Source organism: Gigantopelta aegis, chromosome 9, assembly GCF_016097555.1.
Source record: "Gigantopelta aegis isolate Gae_Host chromosome 9, Gae_host_genome, whole genome shotgun sequence".
Lineage (NCBI taxonomy): Eukaryota > Metazoa > Mollusca > Gastropoda > Neomphalida > Peltospiridae > Gigantopelta > Gigantopelta aegis.
In genome coordinates, this window is record NC_054707.1 from 33,301,323 (window position 1) to 33,323,483 (window position 22,161).

Below are 22,161 nucleotides of genomic sequence, written 5' to 3' on the forward strand. Positions count from 1 at the left end.
TTAAATTAGATGGACTGATCAGTTGGATGCATGTAAGCATGCATACATGTATAAAATACACGTAGACTCGGCAAGCTTCATAAATAAGCGCAGTGAACACTTCAAAGACATACATGTACCTGTGTTTAAAACATGACATCAGCTCAACAAAAAGTCTAAGCCTAAACAAATCATGAGAACGACCACCATCACTTCACTCAACAAGACCACGTTGAACAAATTCATTTTGTACAAATTACCACTAACAAGTTCAACTTACCAAACACACATTACAATAATTTGACGAATTACTAATAAACTTAAAAGTATATAGGTATCTTCAAAGTAGAAATATTAATTTCTAAATATAATAATGGTGACAAATCACATACTGTAATTCTGAAAAAAAAGACCTCAATACAGAATACATATACATGTAGTTGAATTAATATTTTGACAAGTAATTTAAAAACACAAAATTATTATAAAAACATTTCTAAGACATAATGGCTCACCCGTACTCATTACAGCCCTATATGAAGTATACATATAGACATTTATAACATGATTCTGAAATTTAAAAAAACCCCAATCTTACCAGTACTCATTACAACCCTATATAAAGTATACATATATACATTTAGAACATGATTCTCAAATTTAAAAAAAACCCCAATCTTACCAGTACTCATTCTGTTCCTAAACAACGTGACCAGGAATTGTCTAATAATAATAATAATAATAATAATAATAATAAACAATCTGTGTGAATGATGGTGACACAGATCTAAAGGCCAGTTGATAGCCGGATGGTTGACAGACGTAGACCCATCCTGTGACAGTGCCGTACAATCCCTAATGATGATATACATGACCGACACCTACACGCTGCTGCTCACTGTATCCGCTAACAACCGTGGGTTAAACAAACACTGGATGCACATCCAGTCACACTGCCAATATTAACACCTGCATGATTAACTAGCATGCACCGAATAACAAGTAACACATAAAAAAAAAAACCCAACAAAAAAACCCCAACTCTTTATCACAATGTATGAAGCATGTGTATACCTCCCCCTATTCACCCACAATGGTTGTTTTAAGACAGCACTGCTTTCTTTAAGTGCCAGGGCACTAATTCATTAAACTGTTGCAACTTTGTGATCTTGTGGAACACTGTTAAAAGACTAGCAAGGTTGATGCCATGTTGTTTAAGAGAGCTTAGTGAATATATTGTGCTTGTGGTATTTTTCTTATTTCCTTTAAAACCACAAATCCCATCCAATACTGGCAATAGTAATACTTAAAGACCACATCTGTTAGTGCATGCATACTCATAATGATGAGTACTCCAATGGTTAAAATTCCTGAGCATTGATTTATATTTGCAGAGAATATTAACTGACCCAATTAAAGCTAGACCATATGCAAAACAATAATCTATTACGAAATAACACCCAAGTTTCGACTTATCTTACATTTCTAAGTTTCTTAAATTTGCCTGCTATTACCAGAATGAGCCTTTCCAAATGATTGTAATGTTGATTTTCATACACTTGTATCGTATTCTTCGGGTAGAACATATGGTAAGGCTGTCTGGTTAAATAAGTCTAAGCTGTTTAGTTAAGTATGATTCACAGACTGGTTTCAGAATGTTGAGAGTTACAAAGGCAGGCCTACCAGAATCTTTACCTTCGTAACTACAACCGCAACACTGATACTGAGGATCATGATATTGACATGTCTTAGCTATTTGCCACTGTCTAATAAACTGTAACAATAAATAGTGATGAACATTTAGTTTTTAGTATATTGTGTTTGTAATTTTAAATCTAGGCCTTCTTCTTTTCGGTGAGGCTTGCTAAAATCAGAAATTGATCCAGATGTGGTGTACCAGTACTAAAGTACATGTCAATGTTTTCACTTTCACGTCTACAATACAGATGAATGCACATGTTGCTTACTGCTCATGGAGTGAACAATAACGCACATTGATTGCTGTACAACTCACATATTACAAACATTAGTGTACAGTCTCTATTGCATAGTATATAGTGGTTAAGCCAAAATAATTATACGACAACAATGCGATAGAATACCTCAAAACAATCCATCCAATACAATGGTTATCTTTTGTTTTATTTTGCAGAACAATATATATATATATATATATATATATATATATATATATATATATATATATATATATATATATATATATATATATATATATATATATACATACAGTCGACCTTCGATAACTCAAACTTCGATCTTTCGTAAACGTCGATCTCTCGAAGTGAAACGGCGGTCCCGGCCGAACTGCTACACAAACTAGTAATAACAGACTTCGAACACTCAAACTTCGAACATTCGAAAAACTCTATCTCTCAAAGTAATTTTGTGGTCCCACCATAAAAATAATAAGGGATATTGCACTTCCAAAACTCGAAGTTTGTGGAGTGACTGAACCTTTTAACCTTACCAGTAATACTTTAAAGAAAAATGAATTGTCACCCAAGCCAAGCGTGAGTGCCCCAACTGGTCTCGGCTATCAATGATACACGCTGTAATTACAGAATAATAGATCGCCGACTATGCGGAACGAAATGATCTTACATGCCTGCATTGGGTTGTCGGTGTTTGTACACGGCAGCGGGCCTCATTACACAAAGTACGGATAGTCTTGTAATCTTCAAAGAACTGTTGTAATAACAATTAACGCTGTTTGTTTGCAGAACCGTGAACATTCGGAAGAAATGCTGCTCAATCTGTGCAAGATTACAGACACAGTAATGAAAGACGATTTTTTAAGCAAGTGTGCCAAACAATCTCTAATTACAAAAAATTTCAAATAGTTCTGCTCTTTGTACTTTGTGATTTGAGAGATATAAATTATTTTGTACTGTTGTGAATGTTTTATATGTAAAAAAAGGTACATAACCAAGTGCTATTTGGCATACAGCGTTTTGATTTGTTATGTTATGTCTCACTATGTTAGTGAGGGTTTTTAAAATGATTTTTGTGATTTATAATAATTTTGCTATTTATATTGTGTATTTTTTATTTGGTAAACAAACGTACTTAGTGCTAATCGACATTCAGTATTTTAATTTATTACAACGTTACGCTCCGCCTTGTTTTGACATTTGAAAAATATATCAACTTTAATTTATCGCTTACTTCCGGTTATATGTAAGTACGTGCTTTCAGGGTTTTTTTTCTGGTTTTTTACTTTACTGTCAGTTAATACAATAAAAGTACATAGAGATGTACGTCAAATTGATCGGATTTATCTCGTTTCTGTTAATATTTACTTAGTTTTATCATATACACAGAAGAAATGTGCTAACGTCCGATATCAATGAAATGATAATACTGCAATGCAGTTTCACTTTGAGGTCTGCTGTACGAATTTCGAACACTCGAACTCCATGAAACTCGAACTATTTCGTCGTCCCCTTCAACTTCGAGTTAACGAAGTTTGACTGTATATATATATATATATATATATATATATATGATACACATATTGGGGGTTGGGGTGGGGACTAAAGATCAGTATATTTCAAATTTTTAAAAATAAATTCTTGTAGAATCATAATAATGACCATCAAACATCTTTCTCTATTTGATTGTGACGACTGCATTCCACAGATATATGATGTACTGTCAGCATTTGCATCTATTACACATCCGTATACAATACAAAAATATATTACATACTTACTACATTACTGTGTTTCTGGGGCCCCATATGGTATATGTGTATGTATTTGTGTGTAATGTAAGTGATTACATGACACTAAAACAAAATGGGCCTGTAACAAGGCAATGACACCTGCTCTTCTGGTGTTGTACATTAATTTGATTTATTCCTTAATGCAGTGAGTTTCTAATGATCCTAACAGTAGTGTGTAGGGTTAATGATGCTTATATATATAGGCCAAATCAATCATGATGAAAAATGACTATTGAGGATGAGGATGATATAATGTGTTTTCCCATGCTTATATCAAATTAGGGTTCAAGCCTAAACTTGGGAACTCTGCTGTCTACAAGCTGTCTGTCCCAAATGGACCATTATACCACAGAGGCTGGTGCAAGTCACACCATTCACATAACTAAATGCAGGCAGGATAGAATGTCATAAAACTACAAAGTGTACATGGCCTATGACACACTGTATACCAGTCATGCATGGCACTGGTAATGTCAATTAGATAAAGTTACAACAGAGTTAAACAAGAGTCAGTGACATTAAAATGGTGAAATACCCTCTACAAAAAACCCCAGACTAGAGCTCGTCCCCATAACAGTTACTTCTCAAAGGTACATGCAATTTTAGAATTATAAACAATTCATTTTGTGAGATTACTAACATCAGGATGACCAGAAACACTTTGGATGTCAGGAAATGAATAATCTTAACAATAAAATGGACCGGTAAGTAATGTCTGGTTTCAATGTTAGAATGGCTTTAATAAAAATATGTAGAAGTGTTTAGAAACTAGAATCTGTTACTTTAACTGAGCAAACATTACTGACTTCTTTATCAATGACAACGGCTTTCAACATGGTATACACGTAGCTACATGTAGTTCTGTTATGTAGATAACACTATACAAAAGTAAAACTGTAGCCAGGTCAAAGAGCATACAACTTTAAAAAGAGCATTAAATACCCCATTGTTGAGATATATGGAATGTGCCATTGTTGAAGATATATGGAATGCCATTGATGAGATATGTAAAAAGCCTGCTGTCGTTAACTTATTTATCTAGTCAGTAAATGTTCTGCAATTTGATTTTAACAAATGTGCTTGAAACATGTAAGATGCCATTCAAATTAGAACAAATAATATGTTTTTCAAACTATGGTCATAAAGGAAGCTTCCTGCTATATTTGAAGCAAGTAATTTAAGCTTACATTCAAATTAGAACAGACAATATGTTTTTCAAACTATGGTTGTCAAGGAAGCTTCCTGTTATATTTGAAGCAGGTAATTTAAGCTTATTTAGTTTATTACAGATAAGAAAAACAACTTATAAAGGCAGGGTGTTATGGAATTTATAACTACTGGTTACATTTTCATTGAAAGGTTGCACACACAAGCTTTAGACAAGTACTATTTTATATATTGTTATCCCTGATATTTGATATGATGTCAAGCACCCTGTAGTAATGACTAAGGTCTGAATCTATGACAATGTGAACTGTCTGTTCAACCAACACATCCCAAATTCCAGTCACACACACACAGAGACACACACATATCAACTGTTAACAAAACAAAGAAGAAGAAGAGAACAAACCACCCAGAATACATGTAGGTCTGAAGTGAATGATTAATGAGCTGCCCATGATCAGTGTAAGCAACTGTACCCAGGAGGTGGGTTAATTTGCAGACATCATGTAATATTGAGTGGCAACACACACCACTCAATTAGGACCTGATCACGTTCCACAGCAACCAGCAGGAAATACTCAACAGTAAAGACAATTACAACACTGAGATATGCAAAACCAGATGCAGTCTTGTACATCAAACACCATGTAAACTGCCTTATTAGAATGTCAAGTCATTATGTGTAGGGCAAAATCTGAGGAGAAAAAAGAAAGGAAAGGAATGTTTGTCTAATCCTCAGCAGTCTTTGATGACTGGCTGTTGCCATATGTATATAATATACATGTGAGTGTTGACCTATCCAGATCTCCCGGAGTCAGTCACTGGCGAAGTCAGAGGCTGAATCCGGGGTGGGCGTGCCTGAACCTTAGTGGATAGGGGCACGCAAAATGAGTTGCCAGTTGCCAGATCTCACCTTTCATGGGGAGCCACGGCTAGATCTGCCACTTGCCAAATTCTCCAATTGCAAATTTTAAACACAATTAGCAAATTTTATTTTAATTTGGCGAAAGAATTGCATGTAATAATTGATATTTTGTTGAACATATTTGTGGTTTTCTGCAGTTTTTGGCATTTAATAGATAATTTGGCAAAATCTTCTACATAGCCAGAGCTAGTCCTTGGAGCTATCACTCTCGCCCCCCCCCCCTCCTCCCCCCCACCCTCATTCTCCTGAGACTAGTTCAAGGAGAGTAATTTTTAGCCCCCCATGTTAATTTATATGGCTCCCCATAATCTAAATTAGGGAGCAATTAATCACTCCCCTCAATTTTTGTCATAGTGAGGTTTGCTATCACTTGATATCATGCCACACACATCTAGAAAATAGTCTAGACTCTAATAGGTTTATAAGCACCAGCCTGAAGTACTTTTCCTAAAACAAAAGTCAGTGAATTTTCATATGTTAATTGAGAAGCACTAGATGAAAACAGGGGGGAAAATAATTTCTATGAGGGTGTACTGAGATACAGAAACTTCAGAGCTTGAGCTTCAACTTTTTTTTTATCATGCCCCTATACTACTAGGGTTTCAGGCATTGCAACTTCAGAACTTCACAAAAATCACATTAACAAGAGTAAAGGCTTCATTAAAACTTGAAGTTTTGAATCAACACGATTTTGCTTGGGGCTATTTCAGAAATAAAGAAACAACTGTACATAGCTGAAAGGCAGACTTTTGATCGCCCACAACGCGCAGTTTGATAAAGTGAAATAAATAGCAACCCACAAATGAAATGAATCAGAATGTTACACCCATAACACAGAGACAACTTTCCACTTGCAGGAAACCTACTGCACTACCATCCCATCCCCAGAAATGTTGAATAGCAACCTCTTCTTGAAAGAAAGAAATGTTTTATTTAACGATGCACTCAACACATTTTATTTACGGTTATATGGCGTCAGACATATGGTTAAGGACCAACCTCTTCTTGAATATATCAAATGCAAGACAACATACGTGTAGCTGTCAATATGCTCCACCTCCCACTATTTGTTTCCACAGTAACAGAAACAAATGTTGAAATTGTAAACTCTCTCATAGCAAAAGGCACTACCAGACAACTAAAGTGATATTTGTGACAAGCTTCAGGAAGTTATCTGAATGATTTTCAAGTGGTGTTCCTGAATCTCTAATGGACAAAAAGATACATGTCCATTTTAATATCCCTTGTAAACTGTGATACAGGTGATTAAAAATGATTGTAAAAGCAACCAAATGTAAGTAAATTAATTTCAGCTGACCCACCAGACACATCCCTCCCCACAAATCCCTCCCCATATTACTGTATAGAACAGATCCCAGTCATTTGAGCACATAAGCAGTAGATTTGTGTGAAATGTTTTGATTTCCGACATACAGACTAGCATGAATCTAAATCCACTAATAAAATTGTGACTATAAGAAACAATATATTTAACAAAGAGCAATCTTAAAACATTATACATGAATATCTCTAAAATCACAAAAATTTCACAAACTACAAAGTATTGTAGGTAGAAAAAAAAATACATGCTCTATTAAAATGATTCTAAAATAATTTAAAATCAACAACAAACATTCTGATTAGAACATGCTAAAATCAACCAAAATAAAACAACAAAAATGTTAGTTTAAAAGTTCTATCCTTCATTAAAAGCATTATTCAAATTATGAATTAAAAATTGTGAATGTATTACTTGATTGCTATAGTGAAGGAAGTGTTTCATTTAACGATGCATTCAACACATTTTATTTACAGTTATATGGCATCAGACATATGGTTAAGGACCTCACAGATATTAAGAGAGGAAACCCACTGTCGACACTTCATGGGTACTCTTTTTGATTAGCAGTAATGGATCTTTTATATGCACTCAGAGACCGGATAGTGCATACCATGGCCTTTGTTACACCAGTTGTGGAGCACTAGCTGGAATGAAAAATAGCCCAGTGGGTCCACCGACCGGGATCGATCCTAGACCAACCATGCATCAAGCGAACACTTTACCACTGATTGCTAGTTTACATTAATTCTACATGCCAAGCCAAAATAAACCATGAACAATAACTGTGCATTAAATTTGTTAAATAAATCATCTGTTTAATTAATATTAATTAACGGCTTCAAAATCCACATGCATGGGCATGCAAATGACTTGCCAATTTCCACAACATTGAAGTTAAACCTTAACCATGGACATAATTCATGAATAAATTGTAAAACACTGTTTTGCTGTAAAATCTATCAATTTCAATACAAATCAATTCTTATCCCCCACAGAGGATACAGGGCTTCTAGACTATGGTAGCCCCACTCCCATGGCTAGTGATATTCAAAGTTGGGCTAGTAAATAATTATTATAAGTAGCCCGACGACAAGTGGGAAAAAATCCTTGTCAAATGCTGCATTTACATATTTTGTAAATATGAACATCCTGCCCCCTCTTTCCACCCCAATCTAAGGATTAGTAGTAAAATTGTATTTATTTAAAGTAGGGCTAGTGAATTTTTAATCATGGCTAGTACATTTTTTAAAATCACTGATCCCATGGCTAGTGGATTTTTATAAACTTCTAAAAGGCCTGGGATAGATAACTTATTATGAAATGTGTCTACATTTGTCTGGGTTTTCAATGCACATATAATTTGTACTGACTGCTCACTTCATATTGATTGCAGTTTGGAGTTTTTGTGCATCATTTCTACTTTTGAAACTTTTTACACTGACAATAACTTAACGCATCTTGTTTTTGTCTTATTGTTTACATTTTACATTGGTTTGACATTGATTTTCTACAGTGGCATAATTATGCAAATGAAAATAAATTTAAAATGTGACATAAGCAAGTTAGATTTAACTATTTTTTCTACATTGCTTGGTTTATAAGAATGTAAATCAAAAGAAACTCAGAATGTGCCAAATAAAGCAAATGTTAATGCAAAATTTGTGAGTTGACTTTTCACTAATCAAATATTCTCTAACATCCATCATACAATTTGAATGCTCTAAACTTTCTTTAATAACTGTTTCACTAACCATACACTGACAACTATTTATTTATTTTACCAAAAAATATTTTGTATTAGATACAGCAATTACTGGATGACAGAACACAAGTAGTATACATGTCATGTGTCAATGTACATATCGTCTAAATATAAACCTCTAACTTAATTTTTAAAGTCAATTTATGACTTAGTTTAGTTGTATTTTTTTAACACTACGTGAAAAATCTGCTTATTTCTACAGCAATCTCAAAACTCTAAACAAGCAAGCAAAAATAATCACAGAAAATAAACACGTACATTGGAATTGACAAAATGGTACACTAATTGTTAATAACAAAACATCATCAAGACCTATATGAATTCAAACAACAATTCTGATTACTGTGTGTTAGAGCAACTCACAAACAGATCAAACAAGGTTAGTTCTATACACTCTCTTGGGGTAATTGTTGTATTAGAAATCCAAATCTGAAGACAATAAAATATGTTAAGAGTGACAAGTTGGTGAAGAGGTTAGTTTTGTTAACACCATGCAGGAGACAACTAGGTTTACCCTCAGGTTCAGGAACCACCGGCTCGGGCTCAGGCTCATTTGCTGGCTCATCCTCTACCTCCTCTGCTGTAAAGTAGGGGAAAAGATTTGCTTGCCAGATTTTGTAGACAATATTGATCAAGAATTTTTGATAACATAGAACAATTAGGAGTTTTCCCCTCCGCCTCTGTAAAGTGGGGTAAAACAAAAGAATTGATTGCCAGATTTTGCAGACCGTATCAGTGAAGAATTTCTGATAAAAAGACAAATAGGATTTAATTGTATTTGATTGTTATTTAACAAGGCTAGGGCTTGGGGGTTTTAATGGGAATCCACAAATTTAATTTCAATAATATGCCCATAAATGAGAATTATGAAAAACAAATTAAGATTCCTGTAACATGAATACGGAAAAAACCACCCTCATACATCTAGTCTTGACATTCAAGTAAGATTTATTAAAAAAGAAATTCATTTCCCAATAATATTATTTGCTAGCATCAAATTGTGGATTAGTCACTTGAAAAATTGTTTTTAAAAAACCACACACACAATCCACAAAAAGGTATGATTTTCTTCATTCCATTGTGAAAGCTGCAGAAATCCAAATTGATTCTAATAGAATTTGAAAACAGAGAGGCTTTTTAAAAAATTTCTCCAAATCAGCATTTGGGACTCATTTACAGAGTGGTATACTTGATATGTCAAATGTAAAGTTCTACATATGATATATGTGAATTATTTTAACTAGTCATATATCATTATTGGTTACCAACATATGAAATATGTCCGTCAAATGCATATCGTTGATGGCTACCTCATGCAGCATCAGGGGAAGTGGATGAATGACTTCTATTATCAGTACTGAAGCTCAGGCAATCAATATCAATATTAAATGTTTTTAGTTCCAGAGATCAGCATCAATGAATTGGATGGCTGGCTTATTATCTAGCTCACTATCAGTGATCATATTTCAATTATTCAAATTACAGAGATGACTATTTGAGATTGCTGGTGATTCCTTGTCCTAATTCACATGGCATTTGACAATAAATGACCATATCTACTCTACCACCGAGACACCCACCAAAATTGGAAGCCTAGTTAACCGAAGTTTGGATTGTGCACTGTCAAACTCAGTTCGAAAGTAGTGTGACAATTGCCCTAAGCAATGAGGAATAAAATCTATTGCGGCTATGTAAGCTACTGATGTTCCTGTGAAGTTGCAAGAGATCTTCTTGATGTACAATCATACAAACAAGTTAGGAAATATGTCAAGTCAAAACTTGCTTTACATGCCCATTACAATTTAAAGTTCAGGCATGTCTCCCTCGGCTCCAACCCCTGGCATGGCCAGCAGTTTGATCCGGGGAAGAATGAAATATGGCACTACAGATTTTTTTGATATGTCATGGAGAACTGATTGCAACCAATAGTATCTCAGACAGCTTAACCTCATCTTCTGAGGACTGTTGCTACATGGTCCAAAGTTTGTTAAAGTTTGTTTTAATGACACCACTAGATCACACTATTTAATTAACCATCGGCTATTGGATGTCAAACATTTGGTAATTATGACACATAGTCAGAGGAAACCCGCTACATTTTTCCTAATGCAGCAAGGATTTTTTATATGCACTTTCCCGCAGACACTGCGTGGTCCAGTACTCTAAACAACTTAGTATATAGACCATGTGGTGTATTCCTGCCTCAAATACCATAATAATTGAAGTGCCAGTCTATTCTCCTGATATGACACACATACAATATCTGTGGGACCATGTAGTAAATCATTACTCCCTGCAACAGCATGGCAATGGACACTGCAGTTGGTTCTTGATGTGACAATTACAGAACATGCATCTTAGCTTACATAGTGGCCAACACAGGACCCAAGTAGGACCCAAAGCTTGAATATAAATAATCATGTATACTATGCCAATGGCATGTTGCACATTTGGCAATGATAACACTCATGTTGTCTATGTCAAGTCTTTGAACTGCAATGAGGTCATCAACAGCAACATAATTCTTCCTTCATGCACTGATATCAAATGTCAGTTCATCAAACAGACAATATTCAAAAGATAATTAAAAGTTGACCTACATAGTATGTTACACTCACAATTATTGTTCCCTAAATTATTCTGAACAATATACAAGTCTGTCAAGTCAAATCAGTCCTTGTTCACTGAATTAAGATCAAATATACTGTACCATACTTTAGTCCATTTATTCCAGAAATAGAACACTGACATGGCCAGCCTGGTTGTGGGTTTTTTAAGAAAGAAGTTTATTTTGTTTAATGACACCACTAGAGCACATTGATTTACTAATCATCGGCTATTGGATGTCAAACATGTGGTTACTCTGACATATAGTCATAGAGGGGAAACCTGCTACATGTTTCCATTAGTAGCAAGGTAGTAGTTATATTATATTTTAATACTTGTTAGCAACATTATGGTGTGTATAATCAGTTTGGGAGAATATGTAGTGCAGTTGGGGATTAAATACAGAATACACACATGAACTAGCTAATATATACATAATTTAGGGAAAGGAGGATGTACATGGGCTTGAAAAACCTAAGTAATATGCATGAATGTACATACTAAGCCAACAACTTATTTTACCTTCTAAGCTGACACAAGAACCTCTTGGCCAATGACTGTTTTTCCTTTACGCAGTTACCTGTTTACATGTAGCTAATATAACTCTACTCCAAAAGGTTCTTCAAATTAAAAGAAGAAAAAACATATTGTCTATGATATATTATTAGTTTTGATATTTACAACTGAGCAAAACATTACAAATTAAACCTTGCTTATCATTTTTAACCTTCCGTCAATACTGTTTTATGGATATACACTAATTATGCTATTAGTAAAGAAAATGTTCATCCAGTATTTTTATATCATGGTTATAACAGACTGAGATATGTAACAACAAAAATGTACTTTAAAAAAAAAAGTTGTCTTTGGTTGTAACCTTTATGATGAGATTACATTACAAAGAAACAAATAGCTTTTTCCACATCAATTCAAGTTTCCACATCACTTATCTGTAACATGATGGTTATGGCTTTTGCAGCATTTATACACATGATGATGTGACTGACCTGGTATTTATGAATGAAGAACAGAGCTAAAAAAAAAAAAAAATATGTACAGAAATTTTTATTCTAATATAAAATATTGATTTTGTAGCCAACGTCACCATTTCTGCCATGTTTTATTAACATAAAAAAACCTTATTTAGTCTTTCATATCTTTTGTTTGCATCATTACAATCAATCATTAAAAAAACTCGCATTATTTAATCGGAGGCACTACTAGTGAATACAGTAAAGTACAGCTAAGTATGCAAAACCCCCAACAGAGTAAGCCTTGTTTTAATCCTGTGTCGAGTCTAAATTTACCATCAGGTGCAGATGTTTCAGTGTTTTCCACTACTTCACTTCCTTGGGTAAATTCCTCCCTTTTTCCATTCTCTGTTACTTCAAGTTCTGCTTGTGCTTCATAAGCGTGAACTTCATCTGCTGGTGCTTCATAAGCATAAGCTTCATCTGCCGGTGCTTCATAAGCGTCAAATTCATCTGCTGGTGCTTCATAAGCGTGAACTTCATCTGCTGGTACTTCATAAGCTTGGGGTTCATCTTCCGGCGCTTCGTATGCAGGTGGTTCATCGAGTGCATCATTAACGGTGGTCTCATCTTCAATGTGAGCTGGAGGCAATTCTTCAGAAACGGCCACTGTTCAACGCAAACCATGTCATACAAACATATATATATACATACATACATACATACACTGGGATTCCCATCAGTTGCACCTTTCCTTTAATATGCTGCTCAAAGAGAAGTAAGGAAATTCAAAGCATGACGCAGCTAGATATAAACGAGTGCAGGTGATTTAAAGCTTCATACATTAAGCTACATATACATTTAGCACGGAGTGTATTCAACTTTTATACTTGATACATTTTTAAAAACTTTTAATGCACTTATTAAAGAGAAGTAAAAAAAACACCCTCACATCAAACTGCTGGTAACAAAAAGGCAATTCAGGTATTCCAAAAAGACAAGTTGCACTGATCAAACAGGCTATAAATGCAATTTCCATCATAAATAATTTTCATAAGGCATAATTTCAAATGTGGCTTATGGTATATAAAAAGTAACAATTATATTGTATCTTGAAGCACATCTTTTTACTTTTATTTTTGCCGATGGCTTAACCACGACACCACCGAGGCCAGCCTGTTTTTTAAATTACATATGCCTACAATGTTGCTTGTTTTGAGTAACTACTGACTGCACTCATCCATGTTCTTTCATGCATGCTACACTTTTGGCATGCAATTTAGACCACACATAAACAAGCTAATAATAGCCCGAAGCATATCATTTTACTTTTACTGGTTGTCAATAAAACTGAATATCCCACACTTTCATTTAAACAGTATATTCAACTGATGGAATCCAGTAACTCTTGTTATAAAAACATTTAATCTATAATTCATTGTATCACCACAGATCTTATTAATAGGTATGCATTTCCAAACCAGATGCTACACGCAGTTTGTGTTCATACTGCATGATAAATAATAACTATTAAGTTCCGCCAACAATCAGTCATTAGTAGGGCAAGCGAACTGTTTTATTTGCACACATTTGTACAAATGTTACAAACATAAAACGTATACAATCCAAACAACATACCTTCAGAACCATCCCTCAACCAATGTGTTGTAAACTTTGATTGTTAATTCCATGCAAATACTGTTTAACCATCAGTCCAACATAACAATTCCATTGGTGAAATAAAGAATACTCATTTCTATCTGTTGATTTGGAAACATAACTTCAGTATTATTCTGAAGTTCTTAACTCTAAAACAACTACATTATCACAAGACTAATTCAATGCAAATATAATTATCTTCAACCAAGTGTTTACATATAGAAAAAAAGCATTGAATATGTGATACAAATAAGAATTGAAAAAGCTTCTGGGTACAGATACATAACGCAAAGCTACCATTAACCATGATAAAGAATCATGATAAAAAAAGGCCAGCTTTTCTATAACAGCAAGTAGAATTGTAACAGATGCTGCAGGGGCCATCACACAAGTTCCAATTATCCTCCCCACTTTCAATTCATGCTTGCTTTCTTAGGTTTGTAATTGAAACTTGACTTCTTGTGGGCACATTATGTAATAAACTAATCTGTTTTTCATTTCAGTTTAACTTATTTGTGTGCTTATATCCAATTAAGGTTCAAGCACGCTGTCCTGGGCACACACCTCAGCTATCTGAGCCATCTGTCCAGGAGAGGAGTTAGTTGATAGTTGTTATTAGTTAGTGAGAGAGAAGAGGGTGAAGAGGGTGGGGGCTGGTACCGAGATGTGAACCCTGTACCTACCAGCCTAATGCCCGATGGCTTAACCACGACACCACCGAGGGTGGTCTGTTTTTCAAGTTACATACGCCTACAATGTTGCTTGTTTTGAGTAACTACTGATTGTACTCATCCACGTTCTTTCATGCAAGCTACACTTTTTGCATGCAATTTATACCACACACGAAAAAGCTAATAATAGCCTGAAAAGCATAGCTGTCAGTGTTGTTTTTGACACTGTGTATGACTAACATAGCTGCAGGAACACACTGTAAGACTCACCCAGCCTCATTTTCACTAACTTAAGTATAGACTTCCTGCTTACCGGTATATTATAAAAATATATCTGTAATTTTAGAAGCCAATCCGGAGTTGTCACTTTACCCAAATCGTACTGCTGAAAATTAATCTTAACAGTCGAGCCAAACTGAGGACACAAGTATCGTTTTTAATACAGATACTGTCAGTATATATGTAATCTTATGTATATAATTATAAATTAAATCTTGTGTAATAGCTCCTAAGACATAAAAAGCTTTTGCAGCAAAGTAAGAAGAAACAGATCAAGATTTTAAAATTTTATTTCAATCTTTTCATATATATATATATATATATATATATGACATTACTTTCTTAAGTTTCAAACTTTAAAATATCCGACCAAAAAAATAGCATTTTTAATTCCTGCATATTTTCCACATCTATGTACATGAATTGTCATAAACCATTAACCAGCTTAACATCATGTTTAATCCACAAATTTCTTTCTTATCCTCTACCACACGTTAACTTTTAAAAATAACTTCCAATCACTAAATTTATTTCTCAAAGCCTAAAAGCAATAATAAACTTGTGGCATGTACTTTAACTTCTATCTGATTCTAGTGAAGCCTTGTAAGATAAAAACTTAAAATGACTAGGTTACTGCTACATGAATGATATTAGATGTTGACTTGCAAGTTACATTGTGAAGATAGCTTGTAAAAGAGGCGGCGCCAATGGTACGGCCGGTACGGATGTACCACTTTTCTAAGAGGTATGGCATGGCCATACCACTTGTATTTGTGGGGGGGTTATATTTGTTGTATCTGTGAAAATGTCCTTACAAGTAATTTGAAAGGAGAGTCTGGCAACCACGAGCCGTACCACTATTTTGTACACTGTGCCGCCTCCGTGTAAGCCATATTCTAGGCACAGCATTCATTCACACTTTCATTCTAGTCAGTGCACCACGACTGGTATATCAAATGCCATGGTATGTGCTATCCTGTTTGTGGGATGGTGCATATAAAAGATCCCTAGCTACTAATGTAGGTGGTTTCCTTTCTGAGACTCTAAGTCAAAATTATCCACACCACTAGAGCACATTGATTAATTAATCATCGGCTATTGGATGTCAAACATTTGGTTATTCTGACACACCAAAGGAAACTCACTACATTTTTTCCTAATGCAGCAAGGGATCTTTTATGTGCACTTTCCCACAGACAGGAAAGCACATACCATGGCCTTTGACCAGTTGTGGTGCACTGGTTGGAATGAGAGAAAAAAACCAATCAGCTAAATGGATCCACTGAGATGGTTCGATCCTGCGATACAAGTACCTCAAGCGACTGAGCTAAATCCCGCCCTCCAATATTAGAGTGTACAGTCTATTTTACTGAAGTGTAATCAAATATAGTCCTACCCACACTTTAACCACACCCAGCTTTCAAAGATTAATACAATTTTAGTCCTCATTCTACTGAAATGTCATTTTTCTTTCTTTTAAAGCTACACACTGCCATTTACCAAGCTATAACCAAATGCAATACTACCCATATTGATCATAAGGTAAAACATCATTTACTTACAGTATCAAAGGAAAGTAGTAAACAAATCAAACATTGTTTCCTGGTGAAGTAGTAAACAGAATGTGTACTATTAGCTCTCATGTGCAACTGCAGATACTACAAACATGTAGAGATTGTTTACCCGCTATTTGTTTTAATGAAACCTATTAAATAACGTGCAATTGCACAAAATCTACTTCTCAGGCATAAGCTCCACTATATATTGCACAAGCATTTTATTCCTGTTTACAGCAATGCAAAGAAGTAGAAATTTAATTAAATGATTGAATGATGATGAATGGAGTTTGATGAACCATCTGTTGACACAAGACTACTAATACAAAACGAAAGGTCTGTAAAAATGTATTGATATGTAGCATACAGTTTGAATGTATACAACAGATGTTCCAGTTTGCCGAAGGCAATAGCATTAATTATATTTATAATGTATATGTTATATGTACATGTGTGTACGTGTGTGTGTGTGTGTGTGTGTGTGTGTGTGTGTGTACATGTGTCTGTGTGTATGTGTGCATGCATGTGTGTGAACAATTAACCACTAATGACAGCCAATGCAATTAAGTCAAACAGTGATTTTAAAAGGAATTTGCTCCAATTGTAATCCCTGTTATATGAAAAGACTTTTGCCAAATCACTAAGATATGGTCAGATCCATACAAGGGCGGTACTGGTGATCAGCTTGTAGTATACCCCATTATGACTAATACCAAACACAAACGTACAAGTCTTGAACAGTGTTCTAAACTAGTTGATCAATATCCAGTGAGTTATAAAACAGAAATAATTTCATAATGATGGACAAACTGACACATTTATGCACTGCCCACCTTCACATGTCAAGTACATGATCTAAAAATCACAAGAATGTCTTTTATTTTAAACTTTCGTATACTCCTTTCACCAAAGGAATCTGTTAGTGATTGTTTTTCTATGAAGATGTTTTAGTATATTAAATCAGTTACTGTCGATGCTAATCAACAACAATCCCAAACAATTTTATTTGTTTCACATGCAGATGCCTTTTGTAAGTTGTCAGTACAAATTATGTTATAAAATTGAGAACAGTTCCACCAATTTGTATAAAATGTCATATGTTTGATACATATTCTTATTTATTTTCACTGTATCAAACATATCATTTTAACAAGAATCAACAACCCAATATGACTTTATATAAAACAAATTATTTTAAATTTTAATAAAATTTTCAAGATACCAATTACCAAATGAAAACCAAAATACAATAAGAAAACCCAATTTGTAGTCTATGTTCTACAAAATACTTTAACCAAAAGATTAACAAAAGTTTACAAGAATTCAACCTAACCATGCAGGGTTTATTTTGGAAATTGATACACAGAGCAAATGACTTTCTGAATTTAACATCATTTCACAAGTGTTACTTTAACTTCTTAAGTATAAACTGAGGTTGTAAAACTTTTATTTTTCCTTTGTTAAAATGTATACCTGTTTGGAATTAAATTAAATTAAATTAGTAATTTTGTTTACTTAAAGTTGGGATAAAAAATGACAGCCTTAATTATCTTCAGTTGGTGAATATGAACAAAGACCGCATTACTGTTTATCTCACTGGAGGCTTAAACAACATGTTGGCAGGATACTTAGTAAGTATTCATTAAAATCCACCACCCACACCCAGCACAAGGTATTAAAACTACATGATGTAAATACATAACTGCACACTACTACAACAAGGTACAATTTACAATGATGATGATCTTGATGATTCTATTGGAAAGATACAATCAGGCTCTTGAAAACATTCATTTAAAGAATCATTAAAAATTACTCCAATTCAATCTTACTCATCCAGTTTTGCAAAGAACACATTTTAACATTTGTAAAACGTTTACTACTTAATGTTTACTTCAGGTTTGTTTTTGTTTTTTTTATCATAATCCATTACATTTCATTACCAAAACTTATTAACTGTTGATGACAAATCATATTGGTTGGGCAGCCTGATTAAAAAGGAAATAGGTTTTAGATGCCTACAAGTGTGTCCTAAACATTCATATGAAAAACTATACCAATATTTATGTCTAATGAAACTGGATGATGTTTTATGGATTTTTTCATAGACCATTGGTCAATTTGTTCTAAGGCCAATGGCCTATAACAAAGAAATTCACAAATCAAGTACTGATTAGGTTTTATATTATATACATGTATATGCATTTTCTTCAGAACTAAAAGATGACAATTTTGAGTTACATTGTACAACACGAGATTAGCCGACATTAATTTATTTAAAATTTTTAATGTCATGAATTTCAAACTTAATGGTGAAGACAGGTAAATATATATCTACAATGATTAATTTGAAGAATTTGATTTTTGCACAATCATTGTAATGTTTTTGCTTTTCACTAGTTTTAAGATAAACCATACAAAATGCTGTGTGCAAAGATTGTTTCCTTTCTGATGCATTAATCCCCCCCCCCCCCCAACCCCCCAAAAAACAACAATACTTATTCATCAGTTGTACTAGCTTCTGATAAACATCAACACCAAAAGATTGTTAATTTAATAATACTGTCATCTTTTGGATGCTGTAGTGTTTGGCAGTTATGTTTAGAGACACACTCTAACAGATTCTACGCGGTTAAGTAAGGAAGACGGAATGATGAAGGTTAGTATGAAGACAACCAAGCCCCAGTGTGTAAAGCCAGCAGTTTTACCCGACTCAGCGACTAGTTCTTCAGCGGCTGGCTCTGATGGACGCTCGTCTGGCACTTCTGATCCTTCTGAAATCAGTCGTCATAGTTTAGCACATGTTAGACACACAAGTACTGACCCCGAACACAACAAAACAGATAAACAGAGTAGCAGCAAAGAACAAGAAGGAATGTTTAACAACTCCCCAGCAATAAAAAGAAAAGAAAAAAGAACAGGACCATTTTATAATGTTTTATCCTGCAAGCACCATTTCTATTGACAGAATATGATGACGGGTAGAGCTACGTCATATCTTTCTAGTTGACAGCATAGCCTGCATTACAAAATTGCTCATTTGACCTAGGTCATTGTACAATGTTGCTCAAATAACAGAAATAATAGCTTTTCCCCATAACTTTTATGGTCAGCAGGAAAAAGATAATAACTAGTTAACGATGTCGGATATCTGCTTGATCCTGTTTAGGCCGAATGAGAAATTCCACTCTGCATAGCTTAACGGAATTTCCCATTCTTACCGTCACAGGATAAAGCAGATATCTGACATCATTAATTAGTTATTCTCTATTTATATTATAAACAATAACTTGTAGAAAAAATAACCTGAAAATGAATTGTACAATATTTAATGAAAACTGCATATAAAAGAAAATATTAAGTACATTGTTAACATGCATCCAGGTTAAGAACAATGAATTACATAGATTTCATTAAAAACCTACAGAAAAAAAGAAAGAAATATTTTATTTAACAATGCACTCAACACATTTTTATTTATGGTTATATAGTGTAGGACATGGTTAAGGATAATGAGAAAGGAGAAACACTGCTTCCACTTCATAGGTTACTCTTTTTAGTTAGCAGCTAGGGATGTTTTATATTATAACATCCCACAGACAGGTACATTTTTTGTTACATTAGTTGTGGAGCACTGGATGGAATAAGAAATAGTCTAATGGGCCAACTGACAGGTATCAATTCTAGACTGATCGCACATCATGCGAGTGCTTTACTACTAGGTTATGTCCCACTACCTATAAAACAAGCACGGCACGGATAAACAATTTAATACTTCATTATCTTAAAATTTTAGCAGTATTACTATTAATTAAATAATGTAACATATATCACTGTTTATTATCTCACTGTTCAAGTTTTTTAAATACCATTCAGGAAAGAGGACTCGGCCAATACATAGTCAACAATAAAAGTTAAACTTTACTTGAGTAATGAAAACATATTAATTTTATTTTTGTGGTGTCAATCATCAGCTGAAGCCACTCATTTGGTGGCAAATTTGTCATATGATCAGAATGCCGATTACATCTGTTGTGTCCATTGACTATCAGCCAATATTTTATCCTCAGTTACAGATTTAATTGATCATACCTGATGATTTTTACTTACTGTTATTTATTTATTCAGCAAGTCCTGATAAAAGATTAGAAACTTTTCATTTTCTGAAAGATATCATTGCTTCAAAAAACAGTGGTAGTGGTCCTCATTGCAATTATCGACCACTGGTGATACGTAATATTTACACCATCTTAACAAAAACAGTGGTAGTGGTCCTCATTGCAATTATCGACCATTGGTGATACGTAATATTTACACCATCTTAATAAAAACAGTGGTAGTGGTCCTCATTGCAATTATCGACCATTGGTGATACGTAATATTTACACCATCTTAATAAAAACAGTGGTAGTGGTCCTCATTGCAATTATCGACCATTGGTGATACGTAATATTTACACCATCTTAATAAAAACAAAACTACATTTATCAGCTCGATGCAATTAATTCATTTGAGGAAGGCAGTGATACAAGAACATATAATAATGTCCCACATTAAGAGATCACTTTCAAATATCTGTATTCTTTTTCTGCCATCTTGAAATCTTTATTAAAATAGTATTTGTACTTTGATTGGTTCATCAATATGAATGCCTGCAATCCACTTTGTTGAACAATGTACCAACATTATCTCATGTATCTATATTTGTACTGGGTTCAACTATATAAAAGTTGAGTTAGCTTATACATGGACATCTTACCAACCTTTTTGTACCATATATTGACGGGCGTACTACGGGGGTCATGCTATCCACAGTCTACTAATACACAGTCATATATGTTAACAATAACCAACATTATAAAATATAATTTTTACATATACTAGTATAATAGTAATACTGAGGATTTTCTTGGCGTTTTTTTCACTCGTGTGTGTAGATAAGTACTTTCAATGATTTAGGTCAAGATACTTATTTCTAAATGGATGAACTGCTAGTAGTAAATTGACTATATAAAATATACTGGGAGAAATAAATAAGGGAATACTTGATAGTGTCGACCAGATTTCAGTCACTATTAGTGTGATTAATGTCTGTGTATATATATATATATATATATATATATATATATATATATATATATATATATATATATATATATATATATATATATATATGGTAAGTAAAGATATAATGGCGGATTGAATGTCAGTAACACGATTAACTTCCTAACACAAGGGTTAGGGTTTTGCTTGCAGTTGCTCTTTCCTGTTAACACTGATGTGATTCCTTATGTTTTTTCCATCACTATATACATTTAGTTACTTATCCTGTAATATTAGTACTGGGTAGTGACCAGTAATAGCCTACACATTAGACTGGGGTTTATAAGTGTAGCGTTACTGGAAAGAACAGGATCATAAATTGCCAGTCTACTTGAGACTGAATGGGCCTATGGCAATATGTCAAGTCAAGTCATATCTTTATATGTGACCATCTC

The 22,161-nt window shown here is 34.0% G+C and overlaps 1 protein-coding gene across 6 annotated transcripts in view; it reads right to left on the minus strand.

The window, feature by feature from the left end:
* The window catches only part of LOC121382034 (Na(+)/H(+) exchange regulatory cofactor NHE-RF1-like), a 98,451-nt gene that overhangs the window by 7,547 nt on the left and 68,743 nt on the right, over positions 1–22,161 (minus strand). For 3 of the 6 annotated variants that reach the window (XM_041511506.1, XM_041511502.1, XM_041511508.1), the window contains 3 exons: positions 19,372–19,437; positions 12,835–13,167; positions 9,435–9,500 (listed from right to left, as the gene is read on the minus strand). In XM_041511506.1, coding sequence (XP_041367440.1) covers positions 9,435–9,500; positions 12,835–13,167; positions 19,372–19,437 — 465 coding nt within the window. The remainder of the gene's footprint in view (positions 1–9,434; positions 9,501–12,834; positions 13,168–19,371; positions 19,438–22,161) is intronic. The other 3 variants (XM_041511504.1, XM_041511507.1, XM_041511505.1) reach the window with 3 other exon arrangements.